Genomic DNA, 24,695 nt, shown 5'->3' on the forward strand with positions numbered 1-24,695 from the left:
TGCAGTAAACAATCCATGTGATTCAGAAAATATTAAATCCAGAGACACAAATTAGTCTGAAAATTACTTCTCATTAGAAAAACAGAGCATCTCGTCATCGGCAGACGTCTACAAATTGAGAAAGATACCAATTCTTTGAAAACTGTAGGTTAAGAAAGAATTTTTAGTGGTTCTGAAAAATCTATGCTACCTGAAACTAACGAAGCTTACGTCTTTTCAGCTCATCCAAAAGTGAAACTGTTCATCATGCAAGGCGGTGTGCAGAGCCTAAATGAAGCTGCGTTCCGCTCTATACCGCTGATCGCCGTGCCGTTCTTCTCTGACCAGCGTCACAACTGTGCCAAGATAAAAGCAGCAGGAATTGGTGTCCGAATTTACCTCAAGGACATCACAAAGGAATCTGTCCTTGATGCCATACACAGAGTTCTGGAAGACCCCAGGTAAGTAGGGTAAATGATAGACGTCTTTATTACAAGCACGTTCCACAAAGATACACTCATGTTCAGAAAAAAAACAGAACATCTTGAGCGACTAGATATAGAACATTCATATTCACAAGACATGTACATTAGTATCTTCTACAGAAATGATTAGCAACGCAGTCACCTCGGTTCAGCATGTATCCTGGTGCGGAATAGGTACAGGGTCCGCCATGGCCCCTGGTAAGCTCCATGCGTGATGCCATCGAAGCATATCGGGCACGAATGGCGTCCTCTGGTACAGCCATCCATGCAGCATTTACTTGGTTACGAAATTCATCTGTGGTTGTTGGCACTGGGTCACAGCGCTGCACCCATCGTTTCAATATATCCCACACATTTTCGATTGGCGAGAAGTCTGGTGATCCGGCGGGGAAGGGCAAAAGGCTGACATCCTATGGCACCAAAAGACACGTGTTCGTGCAGCAAGAAGTGGTCATGCATTGTCTTGCTGAAAAATGGAGTCTGAGGTTTTGTGCAGAAAGAGTGTGGCTACGGGTCGCAGGATGTCATTCATATACGTCACGCTGATCACAGAGCCCTGGACACGCACGAACTGAGATCTGTGTTTGCACCCAATAGCATCCCATACCATAAGACGTTGAGCTGGAGCTGTGTGGTATATGTGAATGCAGTCACTGTGATGCGTGGAACAAAAATGCGGCAATCATTTTCAGATAAACAGAGCCAGAATTCCTCCAGAATAGCTACCTGATGCCATTCCTGTCCCCAGTGACGTCGTTCCATACATCGTTGCCATTTAGCATGTTTCTGCACATTCGTCAAAGGTAGTAGGAGAAGTGGAAGACGCACACGTAGCCCATGCTGTAATGAACATCGACGGACTGTCACCCGTGATAGCGTACGATGTGTTCCAATGTTGTGCCAGAGCCTAGGAGGACTCTAGGTTGTCTGACGTGACCCATCTCGTCGTATTCTACGACATTCTGCACACACCCGTTGCACTGCCTAAACACTTCGTCCCACACGAGCAGCAGTTACCCGGATGCATGCTTCACATTCTCTAGCGCCAATAATGCGCCCTCTTTCACACTCATCGATTTGACGGTACGATTCGCAGGTATCTCTGCGAGGCATCCTGCACGTCTATTCGAGCCACACTGATCCAGTACCTTCGGTTTATAGCGACAACGAGCGCCGCGTGCATGTTTTACCGGTAGGTGGTGTCCGCCCCAGTAGCTGAGTGGTCAGCGTGACGGATTGCCGTCCTCTGGGCCCGGGTTCGATTCCCGGCTGGGTCGGAGATTTTCTCCACTCAGGGACTGGGTTTTGTGTTGTGTTCATCATCATTTCATCCCCATCCGGCGTGCAGGTCGCCCAATGTGGCGCCGAATGTAATAAGACCTGCGATATGGCGGCCGGACCTGCCCCGCGAGGGGCCTCCCGGCCAATGACGCCAAACGCTCATCATCATCATCATCACCGGTAGGTGGTGTTGCGCCGCAATATCGATGTTGAACTTGAACCCGCGACATGGTTCAAATGCTAATCATTTCTGTAGAACATACTAATGTACGTGTCTTGTGAAAATGAACGTTCTATCTCTAGTCGTTCAAGGTGAGCTGTTTCTTTTTTTTTCTGAACGTGAGTGTACAGTGGAAGAAGTTTAGGCTTATTGCTGCTAATTTATTGCCCAGTTCTGTGAAACGCTCGAGCAGTTAAAAAGATGGATTATCTCACTGTAACCGAATACCTTTACAGTTTGTGCAGTGAATATTTGAATTTAAACTGTTTTACAGTGAAGCATGTTTACCGGCATGCTATAAAATTAATTAGTTATTCATCTAAGGTCTTGCTAAATATTGTTAAAAGATGCCAAAGAAAATATCAGGACTGAATAAAACTCTTCCGTTTTCTCTCCTGTCTCTCATTGATATTGTTCTGTATGTAGGCTGACTGGGCAGCTTATGCAAATGTAGACGACGACCAGGCACTGTGCTTTAATGGTTAGTAAAAAGTGTCAGTGCAGGTGAGCAAGCAGATGCGATATGTAAGGATGAACGTGCAAATCTCCAGTGCCAAATTTATTAAGGCTGGTGTCCATGCAACTTTAACGTAATTTCTACTCGAACAAATAATGCATTTATAATGTGCACAATGAAGGAAGGCTGGCGAGCCCAGTTACAGTTTGTCAGCTGTTAAGCTAACAAAGGTTTCGCTATTTGTGTTGAAAAGTTTGGAGAAGCATATTCAAAGTCAGCTATGCAGATTTGGCCCAATATAGTTAACTGTGTTAACGTTAGATCTTGATGCATTGTATATGAAGATGAAGAAATAGGAAGACAGTATCGTGTAGAATATAGGTTTGCAGTTCTGCGGTGTCGTCTGTTGCGTTACTAATTTCACCAGCCATGTCACCAATTTGACATGGGGTGAACCTATGAGAAATATGAGGTGTGTTAGATTTACATAAGTGGGCGCTGACGTATATATATTGAAGAAAGCTGATGGTGCATAGTTGACTTTGATGGAAGCTACCGCAAAATTTACGTTGAGAACGATGCAAGTCGATAACAGCTGAAGCCTTATGAGCCATAGGAATCTGTCATGACGAGATCGTGCACTAGAGGAATTATGGTTCTTGAGGGCCAGATAACTGCTGAATTTGATGAGAACTAATGCCAAACCCACATTACAGTGGTGCGGTAACACTCACCGAGGGGTAACCATCTCGAATATTAGGTGTGGAAAAAATTGTTATGGTGTTTGACAAATGAGTGGAGGAAAGATGGTGGCTTAAAATTCTTGATAGAATCCTGAGTTACAGTTCATTCCCCTGTCAAAGGATGAGGGCTGATACTGTTAAAGGTTATATGTACATCGAAGTGTGACATTAAGGTGGACAGTCCCTTTAGCGAATTAAACAGAAATAGGCTGTGGGACACCAACGCAAAGACTATACTCGCCATACATTAGTTGATATGACGAAGACTGGGGGAATATAATAACAATCCAGCGCCACTAGGTCGCAGGTAAGAGAAAAATGTGGAAACCAGCAAATTCCCATTGTTTTTCGATTAATCTCGCTTACACATTTCATACCGGAATACTCTCATTTGTGTTAGACATAATCTGGCAGCTCGTATTGATTAGCGGCTTTGCACCAGATGTTCTGAGCTCAATCCGAACAGAAAACAGCTTCCTCACTGAGGTTATTGCCACTCCATCAGAATACTTCTGACGCCGTGTTTAAATGTAACGATTGCCATCCACTTGTGGCGATGGATGTATAATCAATTATCTTCGAAATTTGGCTTGTAACATTGCCCTTTTTACTGCCTTTTTTATCTGGCATGTTGCCCATCGAGTATGTGTGGGATGTAGTTGGTTAGCAATTGATCGTCACACTGCTGCTGCTACCAAAGTTAATGGTACGCAGAGTCTGACCCGTTCTCATTGAGCAAACATTCCACGACCTTATGCAGGCTCCTCTCGATCCCATGCCAAGTTATTTAGATGCTCTCATCGCAACGCTTGTGGTTGCACATCGTACTGAATCTCAAAGTCACAACACGTACTGTTATGTAATGATAAATACGTACACTACGTGATCAAAAATATCCGGACACCTGGCTAAAAATAACTTACAAGTTCGTGGCGCCTTCCATCGGTATTGCTAGAATTCAATATCGTGCCAGCCGCTGAGGCCGAGCGGTTCTAGGCGCTTCAGTCCGTAACCGCGCGACCGCTACGGTCGCAGGTTCGAATCCTTCCTGGGGCATAGATGTGTGTGATGTCCTTAGGTTGGTTATGTTTAAGTAGCTCTAAGTTCTAGGGACTGATGACCTCAGATGTTAAGTCCCATTGTGCTCAGAGCCATTTGAACCATTTTTAAATATCGTGTTGGCCAACCCTTAGCCTTGATCACACTCTCGCAGGCATACGTTCAATCAGGTGCTGGAAGGTTTCTTGGGGAATGGCAGCCCATTCTTCACGGAGTGCTGCACTGAGGAGAGGTATCGATGTCGGTCGGTGACGCCTGGCACAAAGTCGGCGTTCCAAAACATCCTAAAGGTGTTCTACAGGATTCAGGTCAGAACTCTGTGCAAGGCCAGTCCATTACAGGGATGTTATTGTCGTGTAACCACTCCGTCACAGGCCGTGCATTATGAACAGGTGCTGGATCGTGTTGAAAGAAGCAATCGCTATCCCCAAATTACTCTTCAACAGTGGGTAGCAACAAGGTGCTTAAAACATCAATCTAAGTCTGTGCTGTGATAGTGCCACCCAAGATAACAAGAGGTGCAAGCCCCCTCCATGAAAAACACGACCACGCCATAACACTACCGCCTCCGAATTTTACTGTTATCACTACACACGCTGGCATATTATGTTCACGGGCCATTTTCCATATCCACCCTCCGCCATCGGATCGCCACATTGTGTACCGTGATTCGTTAGTCCACACAACGTTTTTCCACTGTTCAATCGTCAAATATTTACGCTCCTTACACAAAGCGAGTCGTCGTTTGCCATTTACCGGCGTGATGTGTTGCTTATGAGTAGCCGCTGGAACTAGCAAATCCAAGTTTTCTCACCTCCCGCCTAACTGTCATAGTACTTGCAGTGGATCCTGATGCAGTTTGGAATTTCTGTGTGACGGTCTGGATAGATATTTGCCTACTAGACATTACAACCCTCTTCAACTGTCGGCGGTCTCTGTTAGTCAACAGACGTGGTCGGCCTGTACGCTTTTGTGCTGTCCGTGTCCCTTCACGTTTCCACTTCACTCTCGAATCGGAAACAATGGACTTATGGATGTTTAGGAGTATAGAAATCTCGCGTACAGACGCGACACCGAATCAGCTGACCACGTTCGAAGTCCGTGAGTTCCGCGGAGCGCCCCATTCTGCTCTCTCACGATGTATAATGACTACTGAGGTCGCTGATATTGAGTACCTGGCAGTAGGTGGCAGCAAAATGCTCGTGATACGAAAAACGTATGCCTTTGGGGGTGTTCGGATACTTTTTATCACATAGTGTATGTATTATTACGTGCTATAACACAATCTTGCTCTGGTATTCAGCCTGACGGATGCTTTGATGCTTCTCTCCACTATAGGCTATCCTGCGCAAGCGTCTTCATCTCTGCACAGCCACTGCAACAAACGTCCATTTGCATCTGCTCTTTGGTTTGAAGTCTTGGCATCCTTCTACAATTTTTATCCCCCACACTTCCCTCGATCAACAAACTGATGATTGCTGGATGCTTCGGAACGTATACCATCAACCAGTTCCTTCTTTAGTTCGAGTTCCACAAATATATTTTTTTCAATTCGACTCAGTACCTCTTCATTAGTTATTCGATCTGCACTATTTTTCTGTAGTACAGCATTTAAGAGTCTTCTATTCTCTTCTTGGTTTAATGGTCACCATCCAAGTTTTAGTTCTATACAGTGCTATAGTCCAAATAAATACCTTTAGAAGAGGCTTCCTAACACTTTATGTTTGATGTTAACAAATTTAGGTTTTTCCTAAATGCTTTTCTTGCTATTGCTATTTCACTCTCTACTTCATCTGCCATTTGCTATTTTAATGCTCAAATAGCAAAACTCATCTACTACTTTCACTGTCTCATTTCCTCAGCTAATTTCCTGCATTCCATTACCTTTGTTTTACTTTTGTGGATGTTCTTCTTATAACTTCTTTTCAACTGCCCTTCCACGTTCTCTGCCATCTGTGATACATCTACATCTACATCTATACTCCGCGAGCCACCTTACGGTGTGTTGCGGAGGGTACTTATTGTACCACTATCTGATCCCCCCTTCCCTGTTCCATTCACGAATTGTGCGTGGAAAGAACGACTGCTTGTAAGTCTCCGTATTTGCTCTAATTTCTCGGATCTTTTCGTTGTGATCATTACGCGAGATATATGTGGGCGGTAGTAATATGTTGCCCATCTCTTCCCGGAATGTGGTCTCTCGTAATTTCGATAATAAACCTCTCCGTATTGCGTAACGCCTTTCTTGAAGTGTCCGCCACTGGAGCTTGTTCAGCATCTCCGTAACGCTCTCGCGCTGACTAAATGACCCCATGACGAATCGCGCTGCTTTTCGCTGGATCATGTCTATCTCTTCTATTAATCCAACCTGGTAAGGGTCCCATACTGATGAGCAATACTCAAGAATCGGACGAACAAGCGTTTTGTAAGCTACTTCTTTCGTCGATGAGTCACATTTTCTTAGAATTCTTCCTATGAATCTCAACCTGGCACCTGCTTTTCCCACTATTTGTTTTATGTGATCATTCCACTTCAGATCGCTCCGGATAGTAACTCCTAAGTATTTTACGGTCGTTACCGCTTCCAATGATTTACCACCTATGGCATAATCGTACTGGAATGGATTTCTGCCCCTATGTATGCGCATTATATTACATTTATCTACGTTTAGGGAAAGCTGCCAGCTGTCGCACCATGCATTAATCCTCTGCAGGTCCTCCTGGAGTACGTACGAGTCTTCTGATGTTGCTACTTTCTTGTAGACAACCGTGTCATCTGCAAATAGCCTCACGGAGCTACCGATGTTGTCAACTAAGTCATTTATGTATATTGTAAACAATAAAGGTCCTATCACGCTTCCCTGCGGTACTCCCGAAATTACCTCTACATCTGCAGATTTTGAACCGTTAAGAATGACATGTTGTGTTCTTTCTTCTAGGAAATCCTGAATCCAATCACAAACCTGGTCCGATATTCCGTAAGCTCGTATTTTTTTCACTAAACGTAAGTGCGGAACCGTATCAAATGCCTTCCTGAAGTCCAGGAATACGGCATCAATCTGCTCGCCAGTGTCTACGGCACTGTGAATTTCTTGGGCAAATAGGGCGAGCTGAGTTTCACATGATCTCTGTTTGCGGAATCCATGTTGGTTATGATGAAGGAGATTTGTATTATCTAAGAACGTCATAATACGAGAACACAAAACATGTTCCATTATTCTACAACAGATTGACGTAAGCGAAATAGGCCTATAATTATTCGCATCTGATTTATGACCCTTCTTGAAAATGGGAACGACCTGTGCTTTCTTCCAGTCGCTAGGTACTTTACGTTCTTCCAGCGATCTACGATAAATTGCTGATAGAAAGGGGGCAAGTTCTTTAGCATAATCACTGTAGAATCTTAAGGGTATCTCGTCTGGTCCGGATGCTTTTCCGCTACTAAGTGATAGCAGTTGTTTTTCAATTCCGATATCGTTTATTTCAATATTTTCCATTTTGGCGTCCGTGCGACGGCTGAAGTCAGGGACCGTGTTACGATTTTCCGCAGTGAAACAGTTTCGGAACACTGAATTCAGTATTTCTGCCTTTCTTCGGTCGTCCTCTGTTTCGGTTCCATCGTGGTCAACGAGTGACTGAATAGGGGATTTAGATCCGCTTACCGATTTTACATATGACCAAAACTTTTTAGGGTTCTTGTTTAGATTGTTTGCCAATGTTTTATGTTCGAATTCGTTGAATGCTTCTCTCATTGCTCTCTTTACGCTCTTTTTCGCTTCGTTCAGCTTTTCCTTATCAGCTATGATTCGACTACTCTTAAACCTATGATGAAGCTTTCTTTGTTTCCGTAGTACCTTTCGTACATGATTGTTATACCACGGTGGATCTTTCCCCTCGCTTTGGACCTTAGTCGGTACGAACTTATCTAAGGCGTACTGGACGATGTTTCTGAATTTTTTCCATTTTTGTTCCACATCCTCTTCCTCAGAAATGAACGTTTGATGGTGGTCACTCAGATATTCTGCGATTTGTGCCCTATCACTCTTGTTAAGCAAATATATTTTCCTTCCTTTCTTGGCATTTCTTATTACACTTGTAGTCATTGATGCAACCACTGACTTATGATCACTGATACCCTCTTCTACATTCACGGAGTCGAAAAGTTCCGGTCTATTTGTTGCTATGAGGTCTAAAACGTTAGCTTCACGAGTTGGTTCTCTAACTATCTGCTCGAAGTAATTCTCGGACAAGGCAGTCAGGATAATGTCACAAGAGTCTCTGTCCCTGGCTCCAGTTCTGATTGTGTGACTATCCCATTCTATACCTGGTAGATTGAAGTCTCCCCCTATTACAATAGTATGATCACGAAACTTCTTCACGACGTTCTGCAGGTTCTCTCTGTGATAGAATTACAATGTCACTGGCAAACCTCCAAGTTTTATTTGTCCTTGATTTTTAATTCCGTTTCAAATTTTCTACTTGCTTTCCTTAGCTGCAAGCTGCTCATATTGTCGAGTATATATTTTATAGTGCAGGGCAGTCATAATAAGACTATCCCGACTAAAATACGAGTATTCCATGTGTCTTAAGGGAGGCATCCTGTGGTGTGCATACTGTAAGACCTTCGGTACACACACCATCAGATTACTTGACTTGTCGCTCTAACGAAGTAGGCGAGTGTCAGCAATATGTCTCGTAGTCTTATCGTGGCGTGTTTATCTTCTGCCGTTAGGTCAGACGATAGAAATGCCACTTGCACGCTTAGAGTAGCAGATCGCCGGTGACCAAAATTGACAATCTGAAGTTCCTTTGGTCTTGGTACAATAATCTTATTCTCACATATCTCTGATACTTGACAAAGTGTCTATACATTTATCTTCATGGCTATGTACAGGAATATGATAATCTTCTTACGTGCAGACTGAAACTTGACTATAGACTGGTACAGACTAATGCAGACTGGTACCGACTGGTGCAGACAAATGCAGACTGACTAATCGGAGGTCTGCACACTCGTTATAATACCTCGCGTGTTCAGGTATCAAAGCGCGAGTGTGATCCGCGAGGAGAAAAGGTTCTACATTAGCAGCAATCTCATTGGCTGCGTTACATATTAATACGCGGATCAGCGGAAGTAGAATTTGGTCCGTGTCTAAGGCAGCGCCATCTCGTAGTGCGGAGACAGACGAGCACTGCGCCTGCGCTGTTGTGCTTAGTGGGGCGCGCTCTAGTGGGAAAGTTGTGTACATGCTGACTACGCAGAACTATGTACACAACACATCCGAACTCACATCGTCAGCATACGGGCACCTTAAGGTGCGTGGAATAGTTGCTGCGCCAGTATTACTTTGCCCGTCCTGTACAAAGTGAATTCCTGTCTCGTGTATCTTTGATAGGAGTTGTTATAGTTTCAAACCTGATAGTGTGACGTCCTAAAGTTTTAAGTTTAAATGATAAGGTTTAAGGTTTTAAGTTTAAGGTTAAAATCCAAAGTTTTCAGTGTCTCTCTTTTACTTGCAGCTACAAGGAGAGGATGGCGCAGTATTCTCGGCTGTTCCGCGAGCACCGCGAGCAGTCTGTGGAGACGGCGGTGTGGTGGCTGGAGTACATGATCCGCCACAAGGGAGCGCCACACCTGCGCAGCGCCGCCCTAGACCTCTCCTGGTGGCAGCTGCTGCTGCTCGACGTCGTCGCCTTCGTGCTGGCCGCAGCCGCCGCCACCGTTACCGCCCTCTGGTTCGTGGCCAGGAGGCTGCTGGCCGCCTTCACAGCGCGGAAGGACAAGCTCAAGACCCACTGAGCCACACCTGCCTGCGAGAGGTTACAGTAGCGCGATGTACAAAGTTACCGCAAAGAATGCTGCACGCAATAACTGATCAAATATTGTGATGATCCCTTCATTAAGGCAACATTGTGACTCTAATTATGTGGTGATTTACTGCAAACACAACCACAAACAATAGCCTTAAGTGTGGTATTTGCCATCAACGGATGTAAAATGGACTGGTGTAGAGCTGCAAGAATGTAATTAATGTATATCATAGTTGTTTGCATTTCAAGACAATACATTTGTTTCCGACCATTAGTGGTAGTTACCGCGCAAGGTGGCGCAGTTGTAAGAAAATGGACTCTTATTCTGGAGGACGCCAGCTCAAATTCACGTCCGGTCTTCCCTGATTTCCGTAAATCGCTTAAGAGAAATGTTACGATGGTTCCTTTGAAGGGCAAGGTTGATTACTTCCTCAACACGAACTTGTATTCCTTGTCTTATGAACTCGTCTTCGATGGGATACTGAAATCGTATCTTCCACTTTTATTGTAGTGTTGGGGTGACGGGTTCGTTAGTGGAGGTAGATGGGCGGCATAGGTCACGAACAGCTGTGTGGTTGTTTAACCCTTAATTTTTTTCCAAGAGCTGATAACAGAAGACCAGTGCACGTGGTAGATGGTACACATCGAACCCACGATGCACTGTGCACGATGTGCGGCCGGGGCGCAGCCAGCGGTCGCTACGCCCAGCTCGACTCGACGGCAGAGCGATCTCGCGATGCTACCACTCTCTGGTGGCCGTGGTATGTGGTGGACACCTGCTGGTGGGGCGGCTTTGCACGGCCGGGCTTCAGGCTGGCAGACCGCCCCTGCGTATGGAGGACGCCCTGTGGAGCGGTGGCTGGGCGCTCGTCTCATTGATGCTGCAGCTACACACACAGGCAGGCAGACCTCTCAGGCTGGTGGTGGATCGATGGCGGTCTCATGCCAGAAGCCCACAGTACAGTGGACGCTGACTGAATGACTCGCCAATTCGCCGCCCCACCCTGGCTATGTAGCTAGTATTTACATGTACCAGGGTGGGCACGTTGTTGACTGGACACCCCAGGTGTCACGTACATCACTTGCTGCACCGCCACCAAAGCGTCTCACGTTACAGTAATACCGTCGATCGTTGACCAAACGGCAGTGCTGGTGTACCGAGACAGACACCGCGTCTAGACTCACCGCATTACCGCAACCACGGCAGTCGCGGCAACGAGCCCTTACCTCGGCTCGCGCCGCTATGGTAGTTAACCTTTACAAAGTTCCATATCAACTACAATCCAACTGTAGCGTTTGTACCAGTCTCTGAAACTGCCTGGCAGATTGATACACGAACATTGGACCTTTGCCTTTCGTGGGCAAGTGCTCTACCGACTGAGCTATCCGAGCACAACTCACGACCTGTCCTCACAGCCTGATTTTCCCCAGAATCCCGTCTCCTACAGTGAATAGCTCAACCAGTAGAGCATTTCCCAGTGAAAGGCAAGGATACCAGGAGTTTGGAACACCGAAGTGGCACAGTTTGAATCTATCACAAACTTCCAAATCAGCATACACTCCACTGCAGAGTGAAAATTATATCTGTGTACCAGTATTTGCGAGAGTATTTTATATCCTGTTTCCTTTCGCCAGTGTGTTTGCAGCAAGCTACACCTAGCGAGGAAACTTCTTGGCTGTCTCTGCCACAGCTGTAAGCACGGTGTGTCGATAATTCGCCCATAGCATAAGTTACACGAAATGTTCGTCCTTCAGTCTTATCACACACTATTTTGTTTCTGAAAATTGTCAATTTTTGTGTTTCTTATACCAATACATTAATTCGTATGTTGTTCTGCGACTGCACTATTCTTTCTCTCGCCATACCCTTCCCACATTATATGCGTATATAGATGTTACTGTTAATCATTTCTAGTCATCGTACACTGCTTACAGTTATAATTATAGTGTGTCTGCTAGACTGATGACGATCACAGCTAATGCAAACTGACCATCACAAAAAAATACAAGAAACTCGTGTAATGAAATACTGATATAAATACTTCAGTCTCAAGTATATGGATCGTAGTGCTTTCGTCATGACAATGTCACACTCCATCAACACACCATTGTTTGAACCAAAACAATTAACCCCTTTTCTATCACACACGAGGGTTCAAAAGAAACTAATAATATGCCCACTCTATTAATCTTTTCTCTGGTGTTACTATCCTTTTTGTTAGCTATTACTCTGAGAGAAATGGAGCTTTACTAGACCAACTTTACCTCAATTTCGTCGGTATATTTCATTACCAGGCGGTGTACAGTCAGTGCATCGTCGCAGACAGACCTGCGACTGTTACGCACCGTGTGGGGGAGTGCGGCGTCAATGTCTGTAACTTGTCGTCACTGCCTGCACCCCTAAGCCTTGAGGAAGTTTAAGTGCCTCACATAAAGGCCTTCTACAAGTTCTCGTCAGTGTTCTCCCCCCTTCCGCTTTTCATAATCGCCCTTGGATGTATCCTTCCTTTTGCTTCTTCATCTTAGATTCTTCATTTCACCCATCAAATTATTCCCAACCAATTCTTGTTGCTACTGACTAAAACCCTCCATTCCCACATTAAAGGAAACACCCGCTCGCTTAAATATGTTTCCCATAAAAGCAGTCCACGTTAATGCTTTGTTTTCAGTATCCCTCCCATAATTTGTAATCTGCACATTTTGTTGAGTCATCGTAAGTTTTGCCTCGAGGTTCATCCATCGTCCACTCTCACTAACATGCAGATCGAAAACTTGCAAAGTTCTTCCCTTCGGCAAAAACAGTGGCATCGGGAAACCATTCCTGGGGCACCACTGTGGTTTCAATAATGACATCGTTATGGAATTAGTATTAGTTATTCAATTTTGATTCCGATGTTGAGCAGTTTAATTCAGTGTAGTTACATCGTTTCCTGCAGCGCTGTGTTGAAAACAATACCTCATGTATTAATACTATTTTCTGTAAAGGTTGTGATATTTTTGCAAAAATATTAAATCGACTGAATATATATAAAGTTTTGTGGTCTTTTCTGAAATATATTCCCTTTCAATTAATTACACACTTATTCTATGCATTAGAGATTTACTTTTGTTTATCTGTTTATTTCATTATGTGTGCAGATGTTAAGAAAGCGTGCGAGAATGTTGATAAAATAAATAAGAATCATCGGCAGTATGACATTCGTCACGAAGGTTACCAATATGTAACGATCACAATTTCGGGCCGCGAGTTATGGTTACATTGCGATTTAATACACGGTGTACTATTTTAAACCTCCGGTGCCGACTTGCTCCACTAAGTTGTAGCCCGCTGGAATTAAACCCTGGCTGCCTGTTCCATGGAACGCGGGAAGAATGACTACTCAAATTCCTCTGTGCCGTGCTCGCTGTAATTAGCCTCGTCATCGCAGTACCTACGGGAACAATACATATACGTGACTGTAGCATATACTAGGTTACCGAATAATGTTTATTCTTGAAATTTTGTAAATAGCTTTTAATGCGATGATACTAGGTTATCGAATAATGTTTATTCCTGAAATTTTGTAAATAGCTTTTAATGTGAAGATTCCAGTCTATCTACAAGGCTGCCAGTTCGGTTTTTCCAGACCTTACGTAGCAGTCTACCGTGAGTCAAACGTCACATGGCCTTTTGTGATGGAGATTTTCTCCACTGCTAATTAATATAGCGTATTTTAGTGACAAACGATGCCTGTAACGTTGATTTAATGTAACTTTTGTCTCAATGATTTTTGTATGTATTTAAGTATCGACACAAATGTATAGAAAATGTAACATAACATATAATGTTTTATGTTACTTCTGTGTAATGTCAACGTAAATCAGAGTACTTTGTTTCAATAACTGAAATTTAATCTTTGTTGTTCTTTCGAAGACCGAAGGGACAGTTGAAAACGAACAGCTGAACACAGGAGGTAGAAGTGTGAAGATGAACTGGGAGGATATATCAGATTGTTAGCGACATTTTGTGTAAAGAATTGAATTTCTTTGTGGTAAAAGTTGTATCGCGTAATATGGAGTAAGGAGACAAAGGTAGTGAGAGGGCGGAAGCAATTTTTTGTGGCGTTCAGAATCCAGCAGAGCGAAGAAGTTGCCAGAAGCTTATCTTGGTATCGCAGTTACAGTGACTTGCCGAATTTTAAAAAGAGACATGCGTATCTGACACTGTCAACGCAGTAGAAGGCCTCGAGAAAAAAGACGCAAGAGAGAAGATTTAAAGAAAAGACGATTTTGCAACAAGATCTACGTACAAGAGATCAGGAGGCCGAAAGATAACAAGACTTGGGAGGGAAAAGAATCGTGAGTGGCTTCCATCACAAAACACTAGTATGCAGTGCATTAACAGAGACAGTGTTTGAAGGCGAGAGCAGCCTGATTTTGATTAAGAAAAGGAGAGAGACTGGAGTACAGCGGGGGTGTGGACCCTGTTACAGGAAGTGACTGTTTCTCGATTTTCGTGGTTGAGGACGTGGACTGTGAACAGATTGACTATTGTCAAATCAATTACTGTGAGGATCAAGGCACATGCTATTCAGATGGGAGAATTTTAAATAAATTCAATGCAGCCCAGTCAACTGTCTTGTGACATGGGCATGCGTTGTTATACTTGAAAACTGTGTGTCTGTGTATCTTAGCAAGATGTATTTAAATCTCCTATCTGAAGAGTTTTGAAGATGATTTATCACTGGGAGAGTGGTGTGAAACAGCAGCTGGAGTAATTAACGTATTGCAGTAATTTCTTTCATTTACGACGTATTCGGCAGCCATCTTCGCAGCTTGTAGCTAAACTGAAACATCTGCTGCACTGCAGGTCCAATGACCGTCATCTGTTATAGACAAGGACACCCATACCCAACCCAGGGGTTGGGGATATGCCCCCACGCTCCTGTAGCTATCAAGAAAAGAAAAAGATATATAATGTAGTCAGGTGTTTTACTTTCAAGAATGTGATTTAAAAGTCGGTATTAGCAGGTTTTTAATTGGGTCGGAACGGGAACTTTTCCATGGCGACTTACAAGTTGCCATTCATCTTCCAAAATATTAAAAATATTCCATACCCCCAGGTATAACCCTCTCCCTCCCTCTTACAAACTATCATAAGGGTGTTCACGGCCCATATCAGCTACTCTCAAGTGAGAGAAAAGTTCATATTTCTTTGGGCAGCAATTTTCGCAACACATCACTGGTTGTTTATACTAGAACTGAACAATACGCATTAGACTTTATTTAAATGTATTAAACAGCAAAAGACATTGAAATTTTATCAGATATTCAGGATATTAATAGTAAAACTAAATATATTCTACAGTGCAACATAAGTTTTCATTACAGTCGAGTGTTTTCCATTCGAGTTTAACTCGATTAGGAAAATCTTATTCACTTGAAAAAGAGCTGTAAATTGAATTCTGTTGAGCTAATATTGCTTATAGCAATTTCTAATTTAAGCTTGTTTTGGTATGTCATCTGAATCGTAGATTGTGTCAATATGTATTAACAAAAACGGCATTTGGCATGTACGCACACACTACTGTAGTAATCTTGCAATAGCCATTTCATATGACAGACTGTGTCCAGTTATCGATGTTTACGTACAGATTTTTCAGTAGATTTAGTAAATTCGTAACATTTTAAGTGTTCTAAATCTTAAATAAGAAAATTCGCAGCAGCAACAGTAATACGCAGCAACTGCGTCAAAAACGAGGAGTAACTTATATACCACAATATTTGTATGAATACTATTGTGACCACATATTTGTATCTGTTTGTATACGTACGAATGTGTGTATGTGTGTGGAATCAGATCTATTGTTATCTGCAAGGGCAGCACTGAAACAAAGCGGCGTATAAGATCAGGAAAGACATTTGTCCAGATCTAATTTATTCTGACGATACAGTAGAAAGTGTGGAGGCAATATTTAGAGTACTGATCATTGACAGTAAAAGTTAGCGATTCGTCAATCATTCTTTCATACCAGTATCAGTAAAAAAAAATTGTATTCAAGTGTACATCAGTAGTATTCCAGTATAATTACTGATGCAGTGAGCCAAATTGTTTACAGCCATATTGACCATGCACGCCGGCCTTCTCCATGTAAGTTCAGTATCCAGTGATAGTCGTACCTGCTACCGGTCCCACACATTTAAGCAATTTCCTAGCAAGAGTGTTTGCATTTTCTTTATAAATTACCTTTCGCTGTACCCTCTCAATGAACGGAAGTGTGTCTAGGATTGAGCTTACGTGATCATTGAATTTCATATTCCCACAGATTGCCTGACACCAGTTATGACTCATAAAAAGAATAGACATAGGAAGATACTTTTGTTCGTTTCTTTAATCCTAATTTTAAATTTCTGAATATGGAAAGTAAGCTTCTAATATTTGCACCACTCTACAATTTGGGCAGTTGTTTCTTCAGATACGAGGCGTTTCACAATGTTTTGACGATTTCAGATTTAAGTGACGCCCGCCAAAAACAAGAAAGGCGACGGAGGCGCCGTCTCTTTGTAGTGCATAGTGTCAAGTTTCATTGTAGTGCATAGTGTCAAGTTTCATTGTAGTGCATAGTGTCAAGTTTCATTGTAGTGCATAGTGTCAAGTTTCATTGTAGTGCATAGTGTCAAGTTTCATCGCACATGCAGGACAGTAATAATGTCGTCCTGTCGAGGCAATATTGTGTGTTCGCGGTAGACTGCAATGTTCGCCACGGCGAATCTGTCGTGGGCGTGCAATGTACCTTTCGTAAGCACTACAGGATTCAGGTGCGATGTCCAATTCTTGCTCGTGGAACGACACTGAACTGGGCGAGAAACTTCCGCGCAACTGCCAGTGCATCGAATCGAAAGTCAAAGCCGTCCGAGCTTGACCGACAGGTCAAGAACTTTGCAACAGTTAAGAAATCTAATTCACGCTGAAATGTCCAGAATTCCCCAGCAGTTTCGAAAGAAAAAATGTGAAACGCTTGAGTATTGTGTAGCCACCATGGACATCATTTGTCCGATGTACTATTTGACAAGTAACCCTTAATAAATACTGCACCTTGAGTAAAATGTTCAAGTTCATTTCGCGATTAGTTTGTGTGTTATTCGGTTTTGAAATCGTCAAAACATGGTGAAACACCCTGTGAAATGATGTGCAAAACTTATGGATGAAAATGCCTTTTGCGTGATGTGTCGCTGTCAAGTTATTGGTTCGATGAGACTTGGAATGTTGTTAGGAAGACCTGCTACCTTATAGTACAGAAGGCAAAGGGTATTTGCGGAACGAGACGAACAGAAATGACGCTTTTACACTACTTACCATTAAAATTGCTACTCCACGAAGATGACGTGCTACAGACGCGAAATTTAACCGACAGGAAGAAGATGCTGTGATATGCAAATGATTAGCTTTCCAGAGCATTCCCACAAGGTTGGCGCCGGTGGCGACACCAACAACGTGCTGACATGATGAAAGTTTCCAACCGATCTCTCATACACAAACAGCAGTTGACCGGCGTTGCCTGGTGAAACGTTGTTGTGATGCCTCATATAAGGAGGAGAAATGCGTACCATCACGTTTCTGACTTTGATAAAGGTCGGATTGTAGCCTATCACGATTGCGGTTTATCGTATCGCGACATTGCTGCTCGCAATGGTCAAGATCCGATGACTGTTAGTAAAATATGGAATCGGTGGGTTCAGGAGGGTAATACGGAACACCGTGCTGGATCCCAACGGCCTCGTCGAGATGACAGGCAGTCGAGATGACAGGCATCTTATCCGCATGGCTGTAACGGATCGTGCAGCCACGTCTCGATCCCTGAGTCAACTGATGGGGACGTTTGCAAGACAACAACCATCTGCACGAACAGTTCGACGACGTTTGCAGCAGCATGGACTATCAGCTCGGAGACCATGGCTCCGGTTACCCTTGACGCTGCATCACAGACAGGAGCGCCTGCGATGGTGTACTCAACGACGAATCTGGGTGCACAAATGGCAAAACGTCATTTTTTCGGATGAATACAGGTTCTGCTTACAGCATCATGATGATCGCATCCGTGTTTGGCGACATCGCGGTGAACCCGCATTGGAAGCGTGTGTTCGTCATCGCCATACTGGCGTATCACCCGGCGTGATGGTATGGGGTGCCATTGGTTACACGTCTCGGTCACCTCTTGTTCGCACTGACGGCACTTTGATCAGTGGACGTTACATTTCAGATGTGTTATGTCCCGTGGCTCTACCCTTCATTCGATCCCTGCGAAACCCTACATTTCAGCAGAATAATGCACGACCGCATGTTGCAGGTCCTGTACGGGCCTTTCTGGATACAGAAAATGTTCGACTCCTAACCTGGCCAGCACATTCTCCAGATCTCTCGCCAACTGAAAAGGTGTGGTCAATGGTGGTCGAGCAACTGGCTCGTCACCATACGCCAGTCCCTACTCTTGATGAACTGTAGTATCGTGTTGAAGCTTCATGGACAGCTGTACCTTTACACCCCATCCACGCTCTGTTTGACTCAATGCCTAGGCGTATCAAGGCCGTTATTACGGCCAGAGGTGCCGGCCGCGGTGGCCGTGCGGTTCTAGGCGCTGCAGTCCGGAACCGCGGGACTGCTACGGTCGCAAGTTCGAATCCTGCCTCGGGCATGGTTGTGTGTGGTCCTTAGGTTAGTTAGGTTTAAGTAGTTCTAGGGGCTGATGACCTAAGATGTTAAGTCCCATAGTGCTCAGAGCCATTTGAACCATTTGAACGGCCAGAGGTGGTTGTTCTGGGTACTTATTTCTCAGGATCTATGCACCCAAATTGCGTTAAAATGTAATCACATGTCAGTTCTAGTATAATATATTTGTCCAATGAATACCCGTTTATCGTCTGCATTTCTTCTTGGTGTAGCAATTTTAATGGCCAGTAGTGTATTAAAAGACTTATTACACCGAAGACACTGTGATTCACGGTGATCCCCTGGACATTACAAAGGCCGGGAGGTGGTTCTTAATAGAATGAGCAGTAACCACGATCGGCAGTACGTGTTCTGGAACGTGGTTCGCTGCTGGCGACAAGGTTGTCAGGGCGTCCCATCCCCCACCAGTGCGGCTGTCAACTTCTGGATAGTAGTTCGTCCATGTGGACGTGCTGCAGAGCGTCTCCTCAACGCAACCGACAGGTGCTCGACGGGATACAAGTCGTGTGAACGGGCGGGACAGTCCTTTCGCTGAATATCATCTCGTAAGAAGAGCTCCTCCATCTGTGCTATTCGGTGCGGTCACGCATTTTCATCCATAAAAATAAAGTCAGGGACGAATGCGTTCATGAAGGAATACTGTGTCACAGTAACGTTCACTGGTGAGCAGAGTGGGATTGAAAGATTTGGAGATCAGCACAGCTATGCAACATCATGTCATGCTACACCCTAAAACCTGGAACATTAAAACGAGCATGTTCGACAAGGATCCTGGTCGCGTTGTGTGCTGCCACCTCACGACATGTGAGGGTACGACCAGCATTGTCGAGCGTGATCATTTTGACGATCCAGGAGTTATGGTCCAAGATGCTACTCCGGACGGGTGTAAAGTGAATGTGCGCAATGGAAAATACTGAACGCGAAAATGAAGATTTGATCCTGTCTGACTACCCTCTGAAGGAGATCTTAGGATCTCTTAATGGTGATATTATCTGCTCCTTGCTCTTTAACATATAAATTACAACATAAACATAAATAGATTAAGGGAACTAGTAACTACAATTGATAAATGCTGTTTCTGCTTATACATTTATTATGGATTAAAACCCCTTTATATGTTACAAATGTTTGTATATCAATGTCCAATGGACATAAAGAGATACAAATGGATTTTCAAACTAATATGATTGATCAATTACCTAAATCTAGCCCTTTTTATGGCTATGTGATCTAATGTAAATAATGTGAGATGACTGACATCACCTGTGTACCAAACACTAGAAGACACTACTTTCAAAGATGATTTGCAGTGGTGTACAGCCCCAGTGGAAATAAAATTTACTTTATCACAGCTGTTTAGCTTCATAACCCTAATAAAGTGAAGCAATCAGCAATATTACCATATGTACTGAGTTCGGTACGTTGGAGTTATGGTTCTCGTACACGTCTGCGATGATAGAAGAACTCCAGCCACAAAGAGTAAATAAATAAATAAACAACTCATTGAAACACTAGGATAGCAGAAGACGGTCCTTTGACTAGTAGACTCTACTGTCTTCTCCTCTCTGCTATCTACAGACGAAAAACGCCAATTCCCAGCCACAAGGATGGAGTTCAGACAACGTCTCAACGTGAGTATAGGGAGAATAAGTGCTCTCAATGTCTGAACGCTGCGTACTCAATGACGACTCCGCACCCAGGGGCGAAGTCCAGAATCGTATAAGTTCGCAACAGTACAGTGCTTAACCGTTCTATCTATAAAACCTCCTGAGAGTAAAGACAGGAAGTCCATCTGTATCAACAAAAGCTGATACTAAGCGACCGTCAAACACGGGCGCTGAAAATGGAAGATCTCTTTCTCTCCACTGCTGGCTTCCCAGCAAAGCTCAGCTCCATTCCCTCATAACTGCAGAAGGCGAATCATATTCTCAAAACCACGGAATATTCTCCCTCTCTACAGATTCTTCCGAACGCCGACCAACCACATTTTAGTCTTTCGGCTTCCAGCACGGAAAGTTTGCGAGGAAATAGCTATCCTGGTTAGTTAGGAATACATACAACGGTATGCTTCTCAGAGTAAAACTCCTCCGAAATAACCCAGCCTGCGTGATTTACGAGGTAACGCTTCCTCGTTCCACTCTGCTGTGTACAAGATTTTCTTTCCGAAGTATTATCTGGTTATCCTTCTGGCCCCACTACAATACCGGCCAGCCACCACTGTATTGTGTTTCAGCATTCAGGTACCCCGACCGTCCGTCGACTACTTCCTCTGTTAAGCAGGACCAACACACCTTTGCGGGCTTTTCCACCCAGGGCTTGAGTTACGCCTGCCGTTTCGTTTCCACAAGCGTCCCAACCACTACTAGTATAGGCAAGCACTCATTATGCCATTTTGATAACAAAGATACTCCATCACTTTTCATGCAATAAGCGTTATCAACTATTTACAAGGTGTACGTGACAATGTCAGTCTTCTTTAAATATTCATATATGCTATGTACAACCTATCAAATGATACCTAATTCCGGCTGTAAATCACGGCAAAGTATTTAGATGAGTGCTTGTAAGGAGCAAAATTACAGCCACCTTGGAATGGTGAGGGGACGCATAGTATGCAGGGGCATACTGACCACCCATTCTTTGAACACGGCACACTCACTGCTTAGCGTTATTACAGCACTGTACTCCTACTGCTTCCGCATGTGCGACTTATCAGCTGTTTTTCCGGAACAGACTTCATTTTTTACAGATGGAAATGCGCACTAGCAGGTGGAGGAGCCCTCCGCCCACATACACACACTTCCGATTTATTATCCAGTCGACCACATGTGAGATTCGTGAGACGCATTGCAACACGGGCACGTGCACCAACGTCAATTCAGGAGTTGTCTACCCCGCTGCTGGGGAAATGCAGCGCCCTGCCACAAGGACTGCTCCTGGCCAGCAAGGGAGCTCGCACCGTGGCGACGCACAGCCACTTAACAAGCATGTTCCGATTTCTGTTATGTCCAGGAGGCTGTCTTAGATTGCGGTAATTTCAGTGTGGTTATTGTTTATGAATAAAGATGTCGTTTCTCTTCGTCTCATTGAGTATTTCTTCTGTATTACACTGCAGTAGTTCTTTACATGTACGGTCCAAGCTATTTTACTTGACAGTGACGCATCATCGTCTGTAGGTTTTGCACACCGACGTAGATAACTTCAACATTTGAAAGAAGTCTGGGGTTACTGTTAATATTATCCGGTAGGCAACTAATATAAATCAGGTGCAGCAAGACTTCCATTACTCTGGAGCACACATGAAGATACTTCTACATTTGTCCATGACTTTCCATCTAAGACGACATGCTGCGTCCCCTCTAGTAGGAAATCCCTTATCCAGTCACAAATTTTCTGTGATACTGGGTATTATCGTCATTTCGTTATATGGTAAGAGTTAAATACTTTCAGTAAGTCAAGAAATACAGCATACAGAGGATCACCCTGATCTACGGCTTTCGGGATGTCAAGAGAAGAGTGCGACTTGGGCAATGCTTGACAAGTGTTTACGGAATCAAAGATGGTTCGCACCAGGGAGGCCATTTTCTCCGAATTACCTCGATATGTCTGGAAACATGTTGTAAGGTTCTACTACAGGCAGATGTCAACGAGACTGCACACCGCCTTTGTTGGTCATTTACGATTCTTGAAGCTGGGTGTGACTTGTGCTTTGTTCCATACCCAGCAAAAAGTATTTTGTTCGAAGGAGTTGCGGTATTTCACGGTCAGGGGAGAAGCCAAATTAGTCGCAAATTCAGTATAGAATCTGATAGGCATTCCATATGGATTTGGTCTGCGAGTGATACATGAACAGACATTATGCTAGGTATTTTCTTCTGATTTATTCTCTGACAGCAGCATAACGACAATCTCACAAAATATTGAGATAACATGTGCACATCCGAATCTAGAACAAGTAAAGAGTGTATCGATCCGAAATATGAGTATAGGGGCACTCAAATGAAAACGAGAAAGATAGAAAAAAGTAAGTGAACTGTTTATTATTTCAAAAATAATCGCCATAACTGTTACCACGTTGTCAGTTCCTTCACAGAAAAGTGCCTACGGAAGTATGATTGTCCCCAAACGTGCAGCTCTTTGTGCAAAGCAGTTCGACGACCACGAATAGCTTTCTTCAGGGCTCCAGAAATGTGGAAATCATATGTGGAGAGGTCGGGACTACACATCGGTCCCATCGGATCAGGGAAGGATGTGGAACGAAGTCGGCTGTCTCCCTTTAAAGGAACCATCGCGGCATTTGCCTGAGGTGATATAGGGAAATCACGGGAAACCTAAATAAGGACGGCCACACTTGGGTTTCAACCGTCGTCCTCGCGAATGCGAATCCCGTAACCATTGCACCACTTCGTGGGGGGACTACGTGCAGGATGTGTAAGGGCTTCCCAGCGGAACTTGCAGCGTAGTGGAAACATCCTAGCACAAAACGCTGGCCCACCACGTGTTGCCAGGGGCGTTGCGAGTACGATGCAGAAGTTTCTCTGGGAAACCCTTACACATCCCTCATTCATTCCGCATCTGTCCGCGTAATCACGGTCTTTCCATTTCAGAGAACGCAGAGCGGCTGTCGTAGACGAGGATCAGTTTAATACACGCACGAATTGGCCTAAATTCTGCGCTGAACGTGTCGTTTGCATTATTATGCGACACGCGAGTACCCGCTCTATCAAATCGTTACCTTTTGTAACTCAAATTTTTTAGCTTGACGACCCGCCCTATACTCCGACGATCGAACCAGGCTTCCGCTACTCTACCCTAAGGGATCCGAGCACTCACTGTCTGCGGCAACTGCCATCGATCGCGCGCCACTAACGGCGGTGTATCGATACGTACAACAAATTACAGGTTACAGATTTCACTGCTTCATTCGGTCACAGAAGGCTAACTGGACCACTTTCCAGATCCTTCCTCTTAAAAAAGACGTCGAGCTGCCCCTGCGATTAAAACTTGTGATCTCCGCTTCAGCGGCCGGTAGTGTTAACCACTAGACTATGTGATATTCGCTATTGTTGGCTTCATTAAAACAGCAAATAGTTAACACTTTCAGCCAGAAGGCAAATACTTGTTTATAAAGAATGATTAATGTATAATAAGATGTCGCATAGCGACGTTGGAATTTCCTAAACAATGTAATTCGTCGTCTTTGGGCGGCAATATAAACAGAAGAATAACGATCGATATGCAATCCTTCACTAATTTGTTCGCTGGAGAAAAAATGAAGCTTTGAGCGCTAAACACTTGTACTGTTTTTCTTAAGTAAGACGGACGCAGATTTGTGGCGGTCTGATCTAATTTTTTACTAAATGTATAAAAACGTGTTCCGTCTAAGTTTGAGTGAAGTGTAAAAAGAAGAACTGATATAACTTATCGTGACGATGCACGCGCGACTCAATAGGACAATGGTTATATAAAAGAGCGCTAAATGGACATGAAACGGACATAAAAATCTACCGTCATTGTAGTACTAAGCATAAGGTACGGTATATGTTTTAGTTACGCCGGCCGAAGTGGCCGAGCGGTTAAAGGCGCTACAGTCTGGAACCGCACGACCGCTACGGTCGCAGGTTCGAATCCTGCCTCGGGTATGGATGTGTGTGATGTCCTTAGGTTAGTTAGGTTTAAGTAGTTCTAAGTTCTAGGGGACTTATGACCATAGCAGTTGAGTCCCATAGTGCTCAGAGCCATTTGAACCATTTTTTAGTTACAATAAATATTTGTTCTGGAAATATTAAATCATTTAGGACTGCTCATTCTTATCATCTCCACAGTATTATTTTCATTTTAATTATGCATTTTGCTAAGATTACAGACACCAAGATCTGCAGTCCAATGCGCGTGTTACATTGACAAAAAGAAAACTGTTTTATCGTCTTCTTGCATCAGCTTTAATATTGAAT

The 24,695-nt window shown here is 43.9% G+C and overlaps 1 protein-coding gene across 1 annotated transcript in view; it reads left to right on the forward strand.

Moving 5' to 3' along the window:
* LOC126413254 (UDP-glucosyltransferase 2-like) overlaps positions 1-13,066 on the forward strand; it is a 124,359-nt gene extending 111,293 nt beyond the window's left edge. The window contains exons 8-9 of the mRNA XM_050083155.1: positions 221-440; positions 9,744-13,066. Coding sequence (XP_049939112.1) covers positions 221-440; positions 9,744-10,023 — 500 coding nt within the window. The 3' untranslated portion in view covers positions 10,024-13,066. The remainder of the gene's footprint in view (positions 1-220; positions 441-9,743) is intronic.
* Positions 13,067-24,695: the final 11,629 nt, after the last annotated feature.

The sequence above is a fragment of the Schistocerca serialis genome, chromosome 7, assembly GCF_023864345.2.
Source record: "Schistocerca serialis cubense isolate TAMUIC-IGC-003099 chromosome 7, iqSchSeri2.2, whole genome shotgun sequence".
Classification (NCBI taxonomy): domain Eukaryota; kingdom Metazoa; phylum Arthropoda; class Insecta; order Orthoptera; family Acrididae; genus Schistocerca; species Schistocerca serialis.